At 42.0% G+C, this 21,059-nt stretch overlaps 2 protein-coding genes across 3 annotated transcripts in view; one reads left to right on the top strand and one right to left on the bottom strand.

Moving 5' to 3' along the window:
• Window positions 1–10,609: 10,609 nt before the first annotated feature.
• Window positions 10,610–13,876, bottom strand: ALG2 (ALG2 alpha-1,3/1,6-mannosyltransferase). The gene is made up of 2 exons (XM_064658772.1): window positions 13,467–13,876; window positions 10,610–11,535 (listed from the first exon to the last, which is right to left on the bottom strand). The coding sequence occupies exons 1-2, from the start codon at window positions 13,794–13,796 to the stop codon at window positions 10,633–10,635; spliced, it is 1,233 nt and encodes a 410-aa protein (XP_064514842.1). The 5' UTR covers window positions 13,797–13,876; the 3' UTR covers window positions 10,610–10,632.
• A 154-nt stretch (window positions 13,877–14,030) lies between these two features.
• The window catches only part of SEC61B (SEC61 translocon subunit beta), a 69,102-nt gene continuing 62,073 nt past the window's right edge, over window positions 14,031–21,059 (top strand). The window contains exons 1-4 of one of the 2 annotated variants that reach the window (XM_064658875.1): window positions 14,031–14,190; window positions 14,292–14,389; window positions 15,036–15,137; window positions 19,192–19,525. In XM_064658875.1, coding sequence (XP_064514945.1) covers window positions 14,188–14,190; window positions 14,292–14,389; window positions 15,036–15,137; window positions 19,192–19,279 — 291 coding nt within the window. In that variant the 5' untranslated portion in view covers window positions 14,031–14,187 and the 3' untranslated portion in view covers window positions 19,280–19,525. Of the gene's footprint in view, window positions 14,191–14,291; window positions 14,390–15,035; window positions 15,138–19,191; window positions 19,526–21,059 lie in introns of those variants that run through there. The other variant, XM_064658864.1, reaches the window with a different exon arrangement.

Below are 21,059 nucleotides of genomic sequence, written 5' to 3' on the forward strand. Positions count from 1 at the left end.
ATTCTAAGTGAAAGAGAGAATTGGACATGCTTACAGAGTGCCAATGAAGCAGCTGAGAGGAGTTAGTGTCATGGGAAAAAGCTGAATAAATGTGTAGTATTTGCTGGCTCTTCTTTGGTACAGAGGAATAGGACTTGAAATCTTATTTGTTCCACAAGATTTTGACACTTGTCAGTTCCTGCCATGGTTATGTCACAACTCATGTGAAAGTGAGTTTCATCAGCTTAAATGAGATGTTGTCTGAAAGTCTATGGATAACTTTCTGGCTGTAGGCCCATCTCCATCCATTTCTCGTGCTCTTTTCCTCGGTAGGGGTTGAAATATTCTTTGCAAAGAATTAGCAGTAACTCCCTGTTACAGAGGGAATACAAACAACATTGCAAATTGGAAAAAAATGGTTTTATCCTTCCTGTTCCTGTTCACCAAGACCAATACCAGTATTATGTGTACTTTGAATATTCAGGGAAAGTGAGATTTTCGAATGTAAACTTAGTTACTTTGCTCACCTTGTAAAGGCCTGTCATTTTGCAAGCACTTTAAGAATCAATTGCTTGGCTTTTTGTGCATCAATTTTTAACAGCACAGTTCTAAGGTGAACTTTGAGCCTAGAATCACTATGGTGGAGGAATCATGTAGAGCCTGATTAAAAGGAAGTGTTTTTCTTGAAACCCACTGTGGGAGTCTATCAGACTCAGATCCTGCCTTAGTTTTGTCTGTTTAGCCCTCTTGAAGTTTTTTTAACTTGCTGAAACTACAGCCTTTGTTATTTGTTCTAATCAATTTTCTATTGCCATTGTAAATGACCTTGTTCTTTGCCTGGGTGAGAGAATCTGATATAAAAGGGTTCTAAAGGAGAGAGCTGAAAACTAGATGAATCCTGCAGGCAAGAGAGAGGAGATTTGAATTAAGTTGTAGAAGGAGTTGATCTTCCTACCTGTTTATCATCTGCTTATTATCCAGAGGAGCTCCCATCCAAGCAGCTGCAATACTGCAGCGACTATGTACTGAGCACCAGGGGCTCTTTTTTTCCACATTTATACCATACCGTTGGAAGAGGTCTCATGGAACCCAGTGTATTGTAGATTTAATCTTTCTTTCACTCTTCTGCAGGGCTTTCACGTGCTTATAAGAGAATAGCATCTCAATGCCACATACAATTACAGGAAGCATTAATCACAACAGACAGCAGTTTCTGCTCCTTTCTTCTTGCACATGGTGACCATGCAGGCCATTCTAGGATGAAGCTGAGATGGGGAGAACAGATTCCTGAGTATTTTGTAATAAGAAGGTGCCTCTTGATACAGAGATAGAGAGATTGAGGAAATGAAACCTGATAAAGGCAAACAGTAACTGTGTTGCATGGGGCGGGGAGAGAACATGACAGATAGCGAGCACAAAAGTATCAATGCCAATATAGCCACTACTTACCACAGTGCGACTCTGGACTTGAGGTGTGGCTGTGAGTGATGATACATCACGTTCTAGATGAAGATAGGAAGAATATTACTGTATCAGCTGAGTTCATAAGAAGATCTGCTATTAAATATTTTCCTAAATCAGAATATATTTATCTACTTGGAATTTAGGTTGAAGAGGATGTGCTGTCCTCCAGTTCATTAAAATGACCCAAATATATGTACACACATGCATATAGATTCTGATTCATATTACTGTGAAGAAAATTATGTGTAATTTCTTATATATATTGATGTTTTTACTCCAAATTAGTCCCTTAAGAAATCGGTAAACACCTTAATCAGTGGTTAAGACCTATTTTATGTCTGATTGAGAAAAATGCCTTTTAAGAGACTGTTTCAAGGAGGAAGCCACCTTCACCAGACAAAAGCACATTTCTTGATGAAAATCCTACCATTGTTAGGATTGCCTGTGGAAGTCTTGGTTTCTCCTGAGTCTCAGTTTGAAGAAGATCCTGGCAAAGAGTGTCCTGGCACAAAGGCCTTTGCATGTCTTCCTAATCCTTTTTATTAGATATTTATTTTAATATTTTTTTGACTGCTTTGTGATCAGTGGATCTGCTTCAAAATGGATCTTTCTTTGAAATTTGTTGCTCTTCTGTGTACAGTGGTCTCAGGATTCACTTTCTCTTGACCTTTTATAAGGATTGAGAGAATAATGAATTATTTTGTGGAAACTGAAAGGTCTGGAGTAGACAAAACTCTCTCCTTTGCTCAACTATAGATTTTTGATTTAATTTACTTTTTGGAGAAATACTCATTCTTGGAACCAAATAAAAATCAAGGAAGCTCCTACAAACAGAGGTATCAGATTCTTTGTACCTTAAAGGAAGGAATGTTAATGCTTCTTCGTTCCTATTGGACTGATGCATGTTTTCTAATCCTTCTGGACTGCTGCCTATTAATTTTTAAAAATTCCACCTCTATTATTCCTCATCTTTGAGATGACCATAGTTGACAGTTTTTTTCATTTATATGTTGGAGAACCTTTTCACCTGTATGAGTCAGAGTGTGTTTTTCCTGATTTTAAACAGGTACATAATAAAAATCTCTTCTGTCAAATATAGAAGTTTGTTAGAGCTGCAGGGTTAGACGACTATGTTAACGGCTCACTGCAAAGAACACTTCAAATTCAACTCTAATTAATATCTGCTTCAGCCTCTAGAAATGTAGTCTCACTAACAACCCCATAACCTCGAAGTTCTAGGAACTGACTTCCCTTTAAGAATATATAGGCAGAAGGTAAACTTATGTCAGCATTTTTATCCCTATGGAGGACAACCTGGACTGGGTCTCTGCATTCAAAAGGTCAGATCTCCACAGTGGATTTGTGTATATACAAGTACTTAAAACTTGAGCATCCCAGATTATTTATGAAATATAACAGGAATGCAAGATAGGGAATTTTACCCTCTCACCTATCATGAACTTTCATATAGCTTAATCATCAAAAATTCATAGACGATGTTTTGCAATACTATTCACTTTATTCACAGTAAATCACAAATTGGTATATTAATTTAAAAGTGCCAATTTCTTGTCCTCAATTCCAACTAAAGTGTTAGAAGAATACTTCTATGCGGAAAATTAGATGCTGATGGAATAGGTGATAAAGCACTATTTATTAAATAATAAATAAACTATTTAATAAATACTCCTTTAAGTATTATTAAATCACACACTGGCACTGGGTGAATGGAACATCCCCTCTCAGTAGAATTCTCTTAGAATATTGTTTTATATGACAATGTATACATTTTTCCTGAGACAGGAACAGTTTCAGGAAGGGAGTTGTCTATTTTCATGTCCTTCGAGCACTCTTTGTGTGCTCTTTGGCTGCTTCCTTGATTCATTTTTCCATGGTTTGGTGCACTTAGAGATAGAGAGGTTCTGCCTAAGAACAGAAGAGGTCCAAATATGGATCAGAGATCAGATCAGATTTATATTCTGTTTTCAGCAGAATCTGAAAGGAGATGCCTATGTCTAGTATTATTTGTGTTTTCTAATAGAGTTTCCAGCTCCTAATTACCGATTATTGATGGACTTTCTAAGAAATTACTGTATTTGGACCATCACTTTCATTGTTTGCATTTTATACTCCATATTGGTCTGAGCTGTGCTGGTATATTCATACTGTTTTTATTAAACCAATAAAACCAACAGCTACATGGCCAGTTCATTCACCCAGTTGATATAGCGATTTGCCTGGAGCAAAGGCTACCTTCTAGTTTCCTTTCTGGTAAGTTCACAGCTGGGCAAAAGCTATGCTCAGTAATCCACACATCTCCAGGCCTGCCCTGCTCACCTTGCCTGAATACTGTGGGATGCCCACCTCATGGCACACAGATCTTGGCTCCCTGTCCTTAGTGACCAAACAGTCTTTGCTGCTCCCTGGCAGTTTAGCTCTATCCTGACTGGATCCAGACAGGTGGTGAGAGGTAAGAGAAAGGTTTGACTGGAGGTAAACTAAGCTATCTGGGGATGGAGATGATCCTGGATTTCTCCATGACCTCTTTGAATGTCATTTCCTTCATTAGCACTGAAGATGGTTTCATTCTCCCTGACCACTGCTGAGCCTCCACTGGAGCATCAGGTATCTTCATTCAGCAGCTGTACTGCCTGCACTGCTCTGGTAGGAATTCTGCTTGGATCTCTGTCACTTTGGTGGAGGGTCAAGTGCCCTGCCAAACTCCAATCATGGCCCTTTGCCATGTTAGGCTTTTTGGCTTTCACTTTTCTAAGAAAAGGAGTTTAAGAAGGGGATGAAGGAGGTAAAGAGTCTGCCTCATGCAGAGGTGCTATAAGAGGGGTGACAATGAAAGGTATATTCCTGCTAGATTTTATGCTTCCGTAGTTCTCTGTCCTCTTGTCCTGTGTTCCTAGAGGAGGTGATGGTCAGGATCAGCTGTAGGTTTGTTTACAGGGCTAATCCTAGGCCAGGATGAAGATTAAAAAGAGTAAATCAGACAAGATTTTTGTCTTTTACAAAACTTGCTATACAGTGCAGGAATTCTGTGCATAATTGTGAGGGAAAAGTTCATTAAGTCAAAATATGGTGTGTACCTGTAGTTGTACAGTAGGTTGTTTGAAGACCAGTTTCCCAGAGATGGATTATTTTACGCAAGGGTTCTTAAACTAAGCAAATTTTGCTCCCTGTCTTCATGTAAAACAACTCCAAATGATTTCTATTTCCATTTCCTCAGTCATTATACTTTTTCTGTCTTTCAGTGCACAGGAATTGGAGTCATAAAGATACTGTAATGTTAATAGATCTGTCCCAGAGTTCATGAGGTCAAACTTGTTGTTCTTATCATATGACTAACAGTGCAAAAACCTGGAGTCAACTCATTTAATCTTGGGCATAAAATAATCGGCACTAAAGAACTGCATATCCATAAATCAAGAGACTAACCTCTAATTCATTTCTTTTTGGGTCACACGTTCTACTTTCAGCACAAAAGCAGATAAGGTAACTATAATTAAAACGTCTATTTCCTTCCCTACTATTTGTGTTAACATTCATGCTATTGAATATACCCCTTTCATAATGCTATATTTTTTCAGTATTCTACAGTTATTGTTTCATTAAAAATACCCCGTGATATTAACTATATAATAAATTACAATTCAAAATAAAATATCAGCCATTTCATCTATGAGAGAGAATAATAAAGCAGTAATAAAAAATAATAAAGTTTAGCAATATGATAATGTAGCATGAGGTTTTTATAGACTCCATGTAAATATTAAAATCTATAAATTTTTTATATTGTGTAAAACTGTAAAAAATAGTAGCGAAGGGGGAAGGGAAAGGAAAAACAGCAGCAGTAGCAGGCTGGCTTAAACATGAAATTTTCTGATTTCTTTTTATAATCTGAAAAGTAGTGTATAAAAATTACGCTTATTATTTGTTTCTGGCCTATCTGATTGACTAGAGATATTAAATGTGAATTGAAGAAGGAAAACTCCATCTCTGCACTTTCCAGCCCACCGTATCGATAAGTGAAGAAACTCTTAAGCCCAATCACCTCTCTCCTTGCCTTCCTTTGCTCACACCTAGTACCCTTGTACATACTCTGCCCTTATTTTTCCAACTATGCTTTAAACAACTTCTTCATTTGGTTTCTTTTTATGCATTTGGGATTTAACAGAATGTAGCAGATTATGCAAATATGGGAAGAGGAGAGGAGAGCAGAGCAGAGCAGAGGAGACATGAAATCCTCCTTGCAACCATTTTCATCTTGTTGCATCACCCTTCACACCACACTGGTGGGATATGAATTTAAAGCCTTAATTTCCTTGTAGACTAATGATAATTTATTTAATTGTACTAGTCCAATACTTAATATTTCTTCTGACAGCAGATTGCACATGACATATGCAATTTGATTTAAATAAAAAAACTGTCTTAAATGTTTTTTATTTAAATAAAAGGGGAAGGAGGAAAGATATACAAAAAAAGAGTATGGATTTCTGAAACAGGTTCAAAACAGGTACAAACAGTTATCGTTTAAAAACCTGCCTTTTTGGAAACTTGACACTGGTCAGCCTTGTTTTCTTGTATTGTGTTGGTCTAGAGACAGCACAACAAAATGTACTTGATATACCCTAGAACATGCTAATTAGTAAAATATGGGGGGTAAAATATGGGGGTACTGCTTCCATTCAATTAACAGGCAGCTTGTCACTGACAAGGACATCGTGGACTCTATGTTCATAATCACGATTCTTGTTAAATTTCTAGAAAGGAGGAGAGAAAGTAGAGAGGAAACAAAGCTACACTGTCATAAAATAAGGAACTAGCTAAGCATCTGCATTTCTGAATCAAGAAGTCTCTTTCTTCTGTAAGCTTAAAACTTTGTTTACCATGTGTGGGTCTTTGAAAGAGCTGTATGGAAAGTCCAGGTTGGATGGGGCTTTGAGCAACCTGGTTTGGTGGAAGGTGACCCTGCCCACAGCAGAGGGGTCAGAACTAGATGATCTTTAACATCTCTTCCAACCTAAACCACTCTATGATTCTATGACAGTATGAGGCTAGATAAAGAGATGCTCAAGGGAACATAAAAATAAGAGTCACAGCACATAATCTGAAAACATTTAAGGACAACCACAGACTTAATCTCTTGTTCTGCCACACTACCTCCACTGCCAGTATTCCATACTTTTTGTCAAAAAGAAGTATGGGGGTTCCTAGTCCTTCACAGGAGCCTGCCAGCTTAAGGTGGCTTCAACCTATCTGGGACCAGCATGCCAGCAACTGAGTTCCACCAGGCATCCCAGGAACTCCACCTTGTGCTGTTGAAAAGAGTCGATCTCTGGGGGTTGGTATGGAATCACCACTGCTGCAAGTGACTAAGGCTTCCCTGGCATTCCTGTTGTGCCTGTTGAGTGCTGGAGGACATGAAGATGCCAAGAATGCCACTACCCAGTTATCAAGAAGGCTCTGCAGCACATTATGTACAAAATGATGGAGGTGGTCAGAGACAGGAGAGACCAAAAGGTATCACAAGATCCTCATAGTACCTGTATCTGGTTCAGAAAGCAGTTTTCTGCTCGTACCCTTCCAGCACGCAGGAAGTGCAGAGTTTGTTAGAATTTGCCAACTTCTTTTGTTGATTCATAAGAGGGCTTCCCAGCATCATGGCTCTCATAACAGCATCTACTTGAAAGGGGCTTCACTTCCTATGGGCATGAGAAGCGCATGCAGTGCCTGAGGGACAGTCATTCACCACAGCTTGCGTTACTGTCCTGCTGATGTCTTGGCTGGGATTTCATTATGGAAGCAAATGTCTCTGGGCCATAGGGCTCATACTCTCCTAGAATCTGATCCAAAGCAGGAGCCATGACCCTATGTTTTTTTTCTTCTGGGCAGATCACTCCCACAAATAGGAATTATGACATCCAAGATAAACAGCACCTGAAAATCAAAGTTGCCTCTGAGGAGTGGTAGCGCACTCCTGAGGCAGCAGCAGAACCAACAGTGGTGCTGACCTATCCTCAGAATACAACTGAGGGATCAGCTGCTGCTCTCCTCACCTTGTCTGATAGACTTCCCTCTCTCCATAATTTAATTGTCCATTAACTGTCACTAACTTTGGTTTCCAACCCAGAAGTCTGCCAGCCCCAGCAGCTGCCTCATATGTGCCTGCACCAAGTGACTGTCAAAGCAGGCAGTCTGTTGATGCAACCGACAACACAGTTGCCATTTCTACCACAATAAAGCAACTGCATTTTCCCCATCTGTGTTCTCATTCTTGGGCTGAGTGAGATGGGTGGTACCTATGTCCATATCCCCCTCTTCTGTGGACAGTATGGAAGGTAGAGCAAAACATGATGGAGATCTTCCAAAGGTCTACATATGCTCTTCCTGGCAGAGACAGGTGCTTCTCCAGTGACAGGGCAGCCTGGTAGACTGCCCCAAGCTCTAGGGTAGGCCAGTCCTAGCCATTTCATTTTGAGGGTCACAGACAGACAGACAGACACGGACCTTAAAGGGCCCTAAGGGGCTTGCTCTTCAGACCTATTTTCCAGAGTCAACTGATTTATGTATTTAGTGGCCAGCTACTCCCCCTGATGGAGTTCCAGCATTTCAGTGTGCCAGGTCACTGCACAGTTGTGGTCCCTCCAAAAACTGCTTCGAAGCAGTAAGTCATCTCATTTTGGACCACAGGGCCATTGTCTTCCGCATGGTCACAATCCACTCACAGGTTGCTCTGGGAGATTGCTGCTGCTGAGTACCTAATGTCCCTTAGCATATACAGCACCTTGATAGGCTGTAACAATTAGCCACATCTAACAAATAAATCCCAGTACAATTGCGCACTCCCCACTGAATGGTTCTGCGACCACTCAGTAACCACAGAACCATAGAATGCTTTGGTTGGAATGGACATTTAAAGATCATTTAGTCCAACCCTTCTGCCATGGGCAGGGACATCTCTTACTGAGGTTTCTCAAGACGGGGAGCAAGAGATCTTGAAGCAGCCTTCAGTGCTGTGTCATAGCTCTACATACTGCAGGAATCTGAGGTTAACCTGCAGACGATGGGGAGCCTGAAGGCCAGGTTCCATCATAGTCAGCCTAGGACTTGAGGCGGCCCATGCTACCTGCCACGAAGCAGCAAGACTGGGGCTGTTCTGCAAGGGATGACAGTGAAAAGCTGGAGGAGATCACATCACAGGACAGTGATCTCACCATCCAGGGCACAGCACCCAAATAGGGCAGTCTGGTGACAGTAGCAGCTGTTGACAGTCCCAGGGATCACCAGGTAAATGTGAGATGGCAGGTCAAGTCTAAGTGCAATCCATGAAATCCAGTGAACAGAAGCTGCAGGGTACAGTGTTAGGCACATGCCTGCCAGCAGCACAGCTCAGGAAAGGGCTGGAGGCCAAGGCTGGAGCAGAAATGGAGCTACCCCTTGCAGCTACGCTGGTGAGGTGTACTGGCATGTATCTTAGGCTCTAGGTTAACTCCAGTGTAATCAGGAGAGAACAATGTAACACAAACATCACCCCAGCGATCTTGCACCTTCTCACTGGAGCTTAAAACCCAGACCAAACATGTTTTGAGGGCATTCATCTGACCACAGATTATCTTCACACTGTCTCTCCAGGTCCTTCAGTCACCCATTGCTACACCCATCCTGAAAAAGTTGCACAAAGATTTAGGAAAACTTTTAAGGGGTGAGGAAGGAGAAGAAATGCAGGAACAGGCAAGAAAGATGATAGAATTCAGGGTCGCCAGTTCTGACATAAACAGAAACACTGGAAATAGGGCCTGTGACGCCACCTGCTCCCACTCCATAATGAATAAGAATTATAGTATCCCAACTTCCTGATTAAAGACAAGGACAAACTTTGTTTGTGGATTTTTGTTTGTTTTACTTCAAATAAAGGCCCTAGAATTATACTAAGACCTGGGTTGCAGTCCTAAGTAACAGAAAGAATGGTCTCTCTGTTGTGAAGTACTAAATGCAGAAATGCCCCAAACTACCTTAAATAGAAATTGCAGATTGCAAATTGTATTTCATATCAGATACAAATTGTATTTTATAGATAACACTGGATTTCAAAGAATGAGGAAACTGCAGTTACTCAATCTATTTTCAGACTTAAAATTCAACTGTGCGGATTATGTAAGTATGTCATAAACAAACAGAACAACCAACTAATAAAGATGTTTTAGAAGAGAGGCAGATGGAAAAAAAAAATAAATGAAGATATTCCTTCCCCCAGACCAACTATTACGCTTGGGAGGAAAAAAACCAAACACATTACTGTCACATGTACACTCACTGCATTAGGAGAGCCTCAAGTTACCACTAAATAAGGCAAAATAAAATGTCTTTATTGCCCGTTCCAGATTAGGACCTTTTCAAAAGTGTGCTGCTGTTAAAAATGAAATGTTAAATATAGGGGATATCATTTCAGTCTCTACAAACCAGAAACTCTCAAAAGTAAAACTACATCTTTAAGCACTGCAGATATCGAAGAAACAGAATATCAGCACTAAACGTTTTTGCCTGAGGTAGTCTGATATCCTTGCTGTTACTCTACTCTCAACTTCCTTCTGCTCACACACTTGGATGCTTTTTTATGACACCCAGTGTAACTACATGATGCAATTTCACAAGTACAGTAAAAGGTTAATCATTTTAAAGCCATACCATTCATATCTCTAACAGTGTTTGTTTTTTAAAACGCGCAGTTGGTTGGACTGTGCAATTCTGTCCTTAAGTCAGCTGAGACAACTCTTTAGGAATTACTGATGAACATTTTAAATACATAAAGCTGTGCCTGTCTTATCTGTACAGATCTACATTTTGGAAATTGAGTCAGCCATACCATACCATATAGTAATAAAGTAAAACATGCAGTAATTTCCTAGTAAGTTACTGCCATTTAACAATGCATTTTTCCAAGGCACAGTACACAAAAGAACTCCTGCAATGGCAGATCAATGTACCACATGAAAATTTTAACCTTCTAATGAGACAGTGCGACATGTTTTGCTCATTCTTTGTGTCAAGTGACATAAGGCAGCATAAGCAGCACAATGAGGAAATTCAGACATCCCTGGTTCTTCATCATAGTCACAGTGAATACTGGTCGTCTACACAAATGAGAGATACAAAGTTGTAAAATATAGGAATATAATTTTATTCTGTTAATTTGCAAATGTATTTGTACAGCTGTTCTGAGAAAGCTTCTGAGGAAAATTTTTCCATAACTCTCACTCTCCCAGCTGCTCCCATTGCGTCCTTTAAGATAGGATCTCTCACAATTTTTTCCATTGCTTCAGCGAATTGGGTTGGTTGAGGATCACACAAAAATCCTGTAACACTGTGCAAGATTGATTCTAAAGGACCACCTGAATTAACTGCTATAACTGGACATCTCATATACATTGCCTCCAAAGGCACAATACCAAAATGTTCATTGCTTGGTGTATAAAGCACACATACACAGCTACTAAAAAGGGAGACTTTCTGTTCATCTGAGAACGATCTCAGAAAAGTCACATGCTCATTAACACCAAGCTTGGCTGCAAGTCTCCTCAGCTCTTCGTAGTGCTCCACATTTTCCAGAACTCGTTTATCATAACCACCTGCCATAACCAGGTGAACTTCATTCCACTCATGAGAATCAAGTCTTCCTCGAAGTTCATGCAAAGCTTCAAGAGCCAATGCTAGATTCTTTTTTCTCTCATACCTATTAATGGAAAGAAACAAGAACTTCTTCTTTTTCGGTATCAGGTCAACTATGTCTGCAGGAACGATTGTTTCAAAGCTATCGACGTTGAGTGATGGGTAGAGGACATCTGGGTTTATGTGAGACAGGGACTTAAATGTGTCTTTGAACACGCTGGCAGTAAACTTGCTGTTCACAACAATACAGTCTGCCATGCCAGTCGTGTACTCTTCCAGCCAGTCGAGTGGCCATCTGTAGAGACGCTTCAGGAAAGATTCTCTCTTGGTCAGAAGCTGGTCAGGAAAGTGACAGTAAAACAAAACCTTCTTACGGGTTCTGGCCAGTCTAAGTATGGGAATGCAAGCAGACACCTAATGCAACCAGAAGAGACAGGACAAGAGGAGATATTAATTATTTGTGTTAGTGCCACCGGAGCGTACACGTGATTTCAAAGCCACACCCTGAGGGTCAGTCCTTTGCAAGCCAAGTGCCTTCTCCCTCTCTCTTCCACAAGCACTCCCTCACCCAGGACCTCTTGTTGAGGCCCTAGATCTCCTTCCTCACAAAGACAAGGCACCCTGCTCCCCACCCAGGCCCCACCAAGCCTCAGGACTTCTCCATGCACTTCCTCCCTGCCACTACCACAGGAGATGGGAATGGAGCCCAAGCTGCAGCAGCATCCTCCCTCCAGCTGCCCTAGAATGCAAGAGTGTTGCATAATGTGGAATATGTCAAGATTATCTTAGGTGAGGACATTCTTTGATGTACAGTCTTTGTATACTCTCAAGGCTAATCAGAAAGAATGGAGACCTAATCACAGTAACAGGCAGAAGCCAGCATCCCTTAGTGGAAAGACATCCCGGAACTAACAAGCTTTATGGATGTAGTAAATCAAGATGTTGTTGCAGGAGAATAGAACAGATAGCAGCTAGCATCCCTTACACAAGGACATCCCGGAACTAACAAGCCTTAAGGCTGTAGTAAATCAGGATGTTCATGTATGTCTATGTCATTGTCATTGTTATGTTTATGCCATTGCTAACGTGGCAAAATACTCAAGGTCTTATCGCTGAACTGTTATGTTCATTATAATACTAAAAATCATGCCTACAAGACAAAAAGATCCCTACCCAGGCAAAGATCCTTTCCCTGAGCACATGTAGAAGTTAGCTGGGGTTATGTAACTTGTATGGAGTCACAGAATCAATTAGGCTGGAAAAGACCTCTGAGATCATCGACTCCAACCTATGACTGAATACCACCACGTCAACTAGACCATGGTACTGAGTGCCACATCCTGTCTTTCCTTAAACACCTCCAGTTACCTCTCCGGGCAGTCCATTCCAATGTCTAATCACCCTTTCTGGGAAGAAATTCTTCGTAACGTCCAACTCAAACCTCCCCTGGTGCAGCTTAGGACTATGCCTTCTCATCCTGTCGCTTGCTGCCTGTGAGAACAGGCTGACACCCAGCTGGCTACAACCTCCTTTCAGGTAGGTGTAGAGAGTGATAAGGTCACCCCTGTGCCTCTTTTTCTCCAGGCTAAACACGCCCAGCTCCCTCAGCTGCTCCTCACAGGACTTGTGCTCCAGACTCTTCACCAGCTTTGCTGTCCTTCTCTGGAAATTACTAACCAATCATAATTGAGAGGCTGCACTTGGAAAGTGACTAACTGAATCTCTGTATAAATAATGGTGAGGAAAGCCCAGTGGGATGATCTTGATTTGTGGAACACCACTAAGCAGCCAGCCTTGCACAACTCTGAAATAAACAATCAATGTCTTTCTCTCTCTCGTGTCTAATTATTGGCTTGTTGCACACCACGTAACAAATACGATTTTGTAGGGATTTGATGCTCCAGAGGTCTGGAGCATCTCTCTTACTAGGAGAGACTGAGTGCAGATCTGATTAATGCATATAAATATCTCCAGGGCGGATGCCAAGAGGACAGTGCCAGGCTCTTTTCAGAGGTGCCCAGCGACAGGATGAGGAGCAATGGCCACAAATCAAAACACAAAAAGTTCCACCTCAGGACGAGGAAGAAATTCTTTAGGCTAAGAGTGGCAGAGCACTGGAACAGGCTGCCCAGGGAGCTCGTGGAGTCTCCCTCTCTGGGGGGCACTCACCAACCCATCTGGACTCATTCCTGTGGGTCGCCTGCTCTAGGTGACCCTGACTGGGCAGGGGTGCTGGACACGGTGATCTCCAGAGGTCCCCTCCAACGCTAAGAATTCTATGACACTGTGAACAACCTGCCGGGCCTGCGGCGGCGGTGCGCCCGTGCCCGCGCCCGTGCCCGCACCTGGTCGCAGACGAAGGCGTCGCAGCTCTCCCCGCTGAGCAGCAGCACGTACAGGGCCAGGCAGGCCATGCGCAGGGCGGCGCACAGGGCGTGCCCGCGGCCGCACAGGGAGCGCGGCACCCAGCCGCCCGCGCTGCGCACCGCCAGCCCCCGCGTCTCCGCGAAGCAGCGCCCGGGGTCGTAGTGCGCCGTCCAGATCTGCACCCGGCAGCCCCGCGCCCGCAGCGCCAGCGCCGCGTCCACCACCAGCCGCTCCGCGCCGCCCAGGCCCAGGTCCGGGTGCAGGAACAGCACGGTCGGGCCGTCCCCGCCCGCCTCCTCTTCCTCCATGGCGCTGCCGGGCGGATGGGAATCGCATGCGCAGCCCGGCAGTCCCGGCGGGACACGTCAGCCTTCCTGCCGGGCCTTCGCGCCCGCCCCGCCCGCCGGCGCCGGCGGCGCTGCCCGGCCCGTCTCTCCGGCCGGTCTCACTCCGGTCCGGCCGCTGCGGGACAGCGGGCGCAGCCGAGCCGTGGCGCGGGGGAAGCGCGCTCGGGAAGCTGCAGCTGAGAGAGGGGGAAAGGGATAAGGGGCCGGTGCTGCTCAGGCATTATCCTGGGAAGCCGCGCGGTGCCGGGATGCGCGGCGCGGGGGCGGAGCCTGCAGCGGGCAGGGACGTGGCCAGATCTGCCGTAGCGGAGCGTGTGTGAGACCGCGCCGACCCCGAGCCAGCGCCGCAGCCATGGTGAGGGGCTGCCCCGAGGCGGGGGGCGGCTGGGGCGCCCCTGCTCCCCCGGCCGTGCCCGCTGCGTCTCACCCTCTCCCGGTTCTTTCCTCTCTCCGCAGCCCGGGCCCAACCCCAGCGCCACCAGCGTCGGCTCCTCCGGCCGCTCCCCCAGCAAGGCAGTGGCTCCCCGCGCCGCGGGATCCACCGTCCGGCAGAGGTGGGTGCCCGCCGCGTCTCCGTAGTGGGGGCAGCTCTGCCCTCCGTCGTGCCCTCTGCTTTCCTGGCTGCTCAGGCTGGTGCCCTCTGCTTACGTGGTAGCACAGACTGATGCAAGTCCAGAGCTGGTGAAGGGTCTGGAGCACAAGTCCTATGAGGAGCAGCTGAGGGACCTGGGGTTGTTTAGCCTGGAGAAAAGGAGGCTCAGGGATGACATCGCTCTCTACACCTACCTGAAAGGAGGTTGTAGCCACATGGGGATCGGCCTGTTCTTCCATGCCATGAGCGACAGGATGAGAAGGCATAGTCCTAAATTGCACCAGGGAAAGTTTAGGTTGGACATTAGGAAGAATTTCTTCACAGGGCTATTAGACGTTGGAATGGGCTGCCCAGGGAGGTGGTGAGGAGTCACCATCCTTGGAGGTGTTAAAGGAAAGACAGGATGTGGCACTCAGTGCCATGGTCTAGTTGACATGGTGGTGTTTAGTCATAGGTTGGGCTGGATGATCTCAGAGGTCATTTCCAACCTAAATGATTTGTGAAGTGTCTTGTTTCTGTAGAGTCTCTTTGGGATGCCTGGTGCTAGAAGCTGGCAGATTGCTAATGTGTTTTGTTCGGTCTTTGTTTCATTCTGTTGTCCCTTAAAGGAAGAATGCCAGCTGTGGGACAAGGAGTGCAGGCCGTGCCACGTCCACAGGTACTGGTGGGATGTGGCGATTCTACACTGAGGACTCACCGGGGCTCAAAGTGTAAGTTGGATTAATGTGTGGTGGCAGACACAGGGTCTGTAGAGTTCTTCTGTTTATATAATCTTTCAGTCTGTGAATTACTAATAAACTATCAGTATCCTGGTGTGCATGGGAAAACATGCTGAATTGATGGCTGGGTTGACACATTTTATTTATTGTGTAAACCTGGAGAAGCACTTTTTAAATTTATACTGGTTTGAAAAAGGTAGGTACAAGTTATATTTTGTAATTGCCTAGGCTTACTTTAAGTGGTCTTTGAAGACTGCAAAGTTGCAGTCTTTGAAGTTGAAAACTTAGGCATCTGTGTGCATGTTTTTGTTCTCTTTTAATTAAAATTTTTGGTGTTTTCTTTATTAGTAGCTATATTGTGATCCTCTGCACCCACTTGAAAATACAGTATAACTGATATACTGTATGGTTGCATAATCTCAGGTGTCTCTATTAAAAAGCTGCAGATAGACAACTTTAGCTAAGCTTGCAAAGCAAATAGCATTCCGATACCTTGTATATCATTGCTTTTACAAGATAATATTCCAAGATTATGGTCAAATAGCTGGTGTTGTCCCTTAAGCTCTAAAGAGAGCCTAAGTTTTTACTTTTTTGGGCATTGCTAGTCATTCAGATCAGTTTCCCAAACAAACTTTGCAGCCTAATACTTGGGTAACAAAGGTGGAATGTGTATTTCAGCTGATGAGTGCACGCTAAGTCATACCCTGAGTGGGAACTTTTGCTTCTTGTAGAGTGATACTTCATGGCCTCTTGTTCTTACTGGGTTGAGAAATCTCAAGACACTCAGGGCTGTTTCTTGGTTTGTTGTTTTTTTTTTGGTTTGTTTGGGTTTTTTTTTTTCACAAATCCATTAGCATTTACTTTTGGAGCTCTTTAAGAGGACTTCTGCTGGCTGCAGAAACAGAACATTTGGGTAAGGGTTGGCGATAGTCTAGTTAACAATAGTTCCATGAGTAATCCTTCTTTTGAAGTTGTCTTATGTGTTTTCATATGTACTTGACACTTTAAAAGCCAAAACCTATACAATAAACAAAGTAGTGATGTTGTCTTGCTTTCTCCATTCTGAACCCAGAGAGGAGACAAGGCAAAGAAAAGACAGTGAGCAGCAATAGTGTTCTAGAGCAAATCTGTGCAGATAGGAAGGGCAACTACTTTCTGTGTTATTTGGTTTACTAAAGCTCAATTTAAAAAATGAGTGAAACCAAACTGAGAAAAAAACAGAAGGGGGCTACCATTAGGTAGATTTTTAAAAAAATAGATGTGTGATGCAAACTGTCAAAGCACCTTTAACAATTTTGATAAGTTTCCTTGTGAATCCTTTGGTTTCCCTTTTGATATTGAATGACCACTGAGTTTAGTGGCCATTCAACATCAACTTGAATTCAACATCAAGTTGCTTGTACTGAGTTTGCACTCAAGCTCAGTACAAGCAGGTCAGTAGATAGATTTTCCCATCTGTTTGTGTTGCAATACATTGGTTTTCAGTTTTAACGCTTTGGAACACTGCGAGTGTTTCTTGGGTTTTTTTTTTTGGAAGCTGCTGTGGGTAGCTGCATGGTCAGGCTTTTAGTGGAAGAATTAAAAGTAAAAGTGAGTTGGTTTTACAAATCACTTGCACATTAGAAGTAACGTTTTCTGAACCGTGTCTTGGGAGCAACTTTCTTGCTTACAGCTTTCCATGTATTTTTCTGTATGTTTTTTTCCATAGCAACCAATTGTTATGATCTCTGTCCTATTTAGTAGGCTTCAAGATGAAAATGGCCTGTAGTGGGGTTGTGTTTGCCTCAGGAAAGTGCTTCAGCTGAAGTTGTTTTTAAAAATGGTTGGGATCACTACTGCATGATGTAATGTGAAAGCTTAGCCTGATAGTGGTGAGTGGTTGGTGTTTTTTAAAATTTTGTTTAAAATATGAGGTCCTTGCTATGAAAAAATACATAATCCACCTGAGAACAGGTTAATTCATACTAGCTAAGATCAGGAGAATTTCTAGAAAAAAAAAAGTTCTATATTTCATATTTTGCGTAATTATACTGATGCTTCACTTATTTATTATCTGTATGCAACATCCAAAACAGTAAATATGTTGAATAGGCAAATTGGTTTGGCCTCAGGAAAGATCATTTCTCTGTAGTACAAGATGCTATAAAATGTATGTCTTCAAAAGCAGTATTAGCAAAAGGGAGTTGTGGAGTGTCTGGATGAGAGTGGGATATGACATTTTTCTCTTTAAAGCTCAGATCAAGCATCATAGGCTCTGGAAAGAAAACTAAACCCAAACTTTTCGCTCTTTTTGTGGCACTTGGTACTTGTTTTCCTGTATCTTGTTGTGGGCTTTCTTGCTTAAAGAGGTACAGACAGTGTTTCCTGTGGATAGGGAGTCAAATTAGGCTTGTGGTATAATATGCAGCCTTGTGAAAGATGTTCTGCAAATGCACAGTACCAAATCTTTAGAGGTGCCTGAATCCATTTATTTATTTAAACTGCATGGTGGGCTGAGAAGGTGCAGGTGTATGGAGGAGAAGTGCAGGGTTTCAGCAGGTTATCTTTGGGACTGAAGAAAATGAGGTACATGTGTCTGTATTGGAGAGCTGGTTATTCTCTAGGGGTTCAATGTCATCCGCATGTGTGAAAAACACTGAACACACAGTAAATCCCCACTATTTATTTTCATGTGACTCTGTTCTGATTAGTGGTGCTCCTTTATTCCTGTGTGCCTTTGGCAGAGCAGCTTATGTATTCCTACTGCTACAGGCTTGGATGAATTAAGTAGTAATTCAGATGCAGTGTAAGGACTTCATGCACTTGATATCATTAAGATTTACATTGTGTGGGATATAAACTTCAAATATGTATAGAATGTTGGTGATTGAGAAGTGCATTTTGTTGCTCAGTGAAAGATACCCCTTGACAGGGGTTGCTTATGTAGTCACTGTGTGTTCAGACTTTGTTTATTTTGCTCATTTTGCTATTGGTTTATTTGCTAAATACTTTGTCTGTGTTCGGGGTTCTCCCTACTCAAATAAGTCTGATAGATAATAATTGAGTTTTCAAACTCAATGTAAGATTACAGTTATGACCATTTGAAGTTTGTAGACCATCTTCTCATAGAAAAATGTGTCAGTTACTTCCAGTCTTTTCAGTTTCTTTCTTTACTTTCTAGTCAGATAACATTTACCTGCTTAAAAACAGTAACCTGTAGGGTAATACAGGCTGGATAACAGATTTCATGGTGTTTCTCCCAGTAGCATGTTGAAAATCAGAAATGAAATTGTATGAAGTGAGTGGTATGAAGCACTGTTGAGTGTGTGTAATTGTGTAATAGTGCATGTAATTGTGTCTCAGAACAGCATGAAATAGCTGGTTTAATCTATCGACATGCACCCTAAGGTTAACCTGTTTTTTAAAAACATCTCTATACAATTTCTAAACAATATATAAAAGTGTGAAGGAAAAAAAAATAAGAAATTTGTTAATTATGCATTTTAGGTAAAGATTTAATGTTGTTAACTTTCACATTTCATGTATCTTTTTCAAGAAAAGAGAAGTCCCTGTCTCTCACCCACTGCTGATGTTGTTTTCAAATGAAATAAAACCTTTAAAAAAACCCAGCTAATGCGAATTTTATGCCAAAATTTTAGTAGCCGCTAGAGGACTCTGTTGGTTTTTGTATCAGAGTGTATCTCTGCTCAGGTGGCTATCTGAGTAGTAAACACGGATGATAATTTTCCAGAGATTTTCACAGCGATGTGTAATAATGAACCATTAAGGGCTTTTTAAATAAGTGGTGTTTTTGTTACTCTGTTACGCTTTATTGTGTAACGTTTAGGGTACGGAAGACTGTATCTTTAAAAACAAGAGCAGCAGCAGTTTTGAATAGAGATGGCTGTCTCATTTCTATGTACTTTAAGTTATTTCTGTGGGAATGGAAGGAGAGTTTTCTTGTACAGTTGCTTATGAACTGATGAGCTCACTTGGCTGATAATGACTGGCCTTTGGAGAAAGCAGATTTTTTTTTATGTTAATGCATTTTTTTCTTTATTTGTAGTGGGCCTGTTCCAGTTTTGGTCATGAGTCTTCTTTTTATTGCTTCTGTGTTTATGCTGCACATCTGGGGTAAATACACTCGTTCCTAGACTCAGCTGCCAACTTAAAGCATACATCTTGGACCAAAACTATGGTGGATCCTGGTTGTTCTTGGAGAGAGACTGGGGAAGCTTCCTATCACCTGTTGAAGTCCTGTCAACTTTGGCTATAATACCGAATTAACTTCTCAGTTCACTGCTTGGGCAGCTTTCAAGTCTGTCATGGGTCATTTTATATTTGTATCTGTACACTTAGAATACAGGTATTGCAATAAAAGTTGTATATGGAAATAGAAACAGTCTTAACTGTATTTTTTCCTCTTCCAGCATACCACAACTAGCACATTATACTTGTGGTTTTCATATATAATCATATTTCTGAGTAACTGTCATTTGACAGTTCAAGCCAGATTCTTCTATACTATACATTCCTATATAATTTTATACTAGAATATCTTTTTTTTTGAATGGGAGAAGCAAAATCAGGTTCACAAACACGTGAAGGTAACAAATGTACTCGTTGAAATAAAACTGAGGTACCTGAGCTGAGCTGGTCATGTTCATCTGTTAACTCCAGGAAAATGGCTGGATTTATTTATTTCCTAAAGGCAAGTTAAACTTTAGGCAGTGCTCATACATAAAAGTTATCTATGTATGCTTGTTTTTTCAAACAGTGCTTGAGGAACAACATGAACTAGTACCTAACTGATTTAAAAAAGAATAATTGCATGGCTGTCAAAGACATGTTTCGCTTTCAGGCACATGGTGTGATTCTTAGGGCTGTCCTGTGTGGGGACAGGAGTTTGGACTTCAGTGATCCTTTTGGGTCCTTTCCAACTCAGGATATTCTGTGACTCTGCAGGTCCAGACTCTTTCAAGGAGACTTAAATGGAATGGGAAGACTGGAAAAGCAATGACTGCATTTTAAATAACAGGACTTGTGAACATGTTGAGATACAGCTAAGTGGCTCTTCAGATAATCACTTCAGTTTACTTCTGGGTGTTATTTTCCTTTGAACAGTCAGACATCTCTTCCTTCTCTTTTTAAAGGTATCTACGTGTTTTCACAATAGCATTTCTCACTGCCAGTAAGGTCTTGAAGTTGGATAGAATTATTTTAGCCTGTTTTTCATGTTGTTTCTTGTTTGACTATCAGCTTGTAATGGCAAAACAATATTCTTAGTTATGCAGCCTTGATACAAGTGTTGACTGCATGTTATAGGAGCAGCCCCTCTTACTCACCACCTTCCTTTAAAGCATTTCTTAAATTAGCATTACTTCTGAAAAGACCAAACTGTTCAGAACAAAACCAAGAATAAGAAATATGATCTTGAGGCTAAAAAGATAATCGCTTTGAGCTGTGCTTATGCCAGGTACCTAGTGTAAATATAGAGGGAAAGACAGAAGACTTGGAACAGAAACTGAAAATTATCTTACAAAATGTAATAGTAGGAGAGTTATGTTTTTAGAGGGTTGGAAGTTGAGGAAGAGGGAATTCTGGTGACTCAAAGGCAGTGGGGTAGCAGAATACATTAAATTGGTAGAAACTGAGACAAATAAATCGTTTATCAAAGGGAAAAGGATCCATAAATTATTTACCTCTATGCATATGGAAGTTAAAACACAAGGGAAAATAAAGCAAGTAAGGGGGTTAGCTCACTGCTTCAGAAGGTGGAAATAAGTATCTCTTACTTAAATGCTTTGCTTAGCAAGAAAACAAAATCTGTACAGTCAGCGATTTCATCTTAAGGCAAGAAAATGCTAAGAGAAGACCAAATGCAAGTCAGTTGTTCTGCTGACCATGTGAATGGACTGTGTTACTTACTTAATT

The sequence above is a fragment of the Pseudopipra pipra genome, chromosome 1 (genome assembly GCF_036250125.1).
Source record: "Pseudopipra pipra isolate bDixPip1 chromosome 1, bDixPip1.hap1, whole genome shotgun sequence".
Taxonomy (NCBI): domain Eukaryota; kingdom Metazoa; phylum Chordata; class Aves; order Passeriformes; family Pipridae; genus Pseudopipra; species Pseudopipra pipra.

Excerpts from the sequence above, each read along its gene's own strand:
- ALG2 (XM_064658772.1), bottom strand. The coding sequence starts at position 13,796 with ATGGAGGAAGAGGAGGCGGGCGGGGACGGCCCGACCGTGCTGTTCCTG. Across the intron at positions 11,536-13,466 it reads ACGCCTTCGTCTGCGACCAG|GTGTCTGCTTGCATTCCCAT; the intron begins GTGCGGGCACGG and ends TGGTTGCATTAG.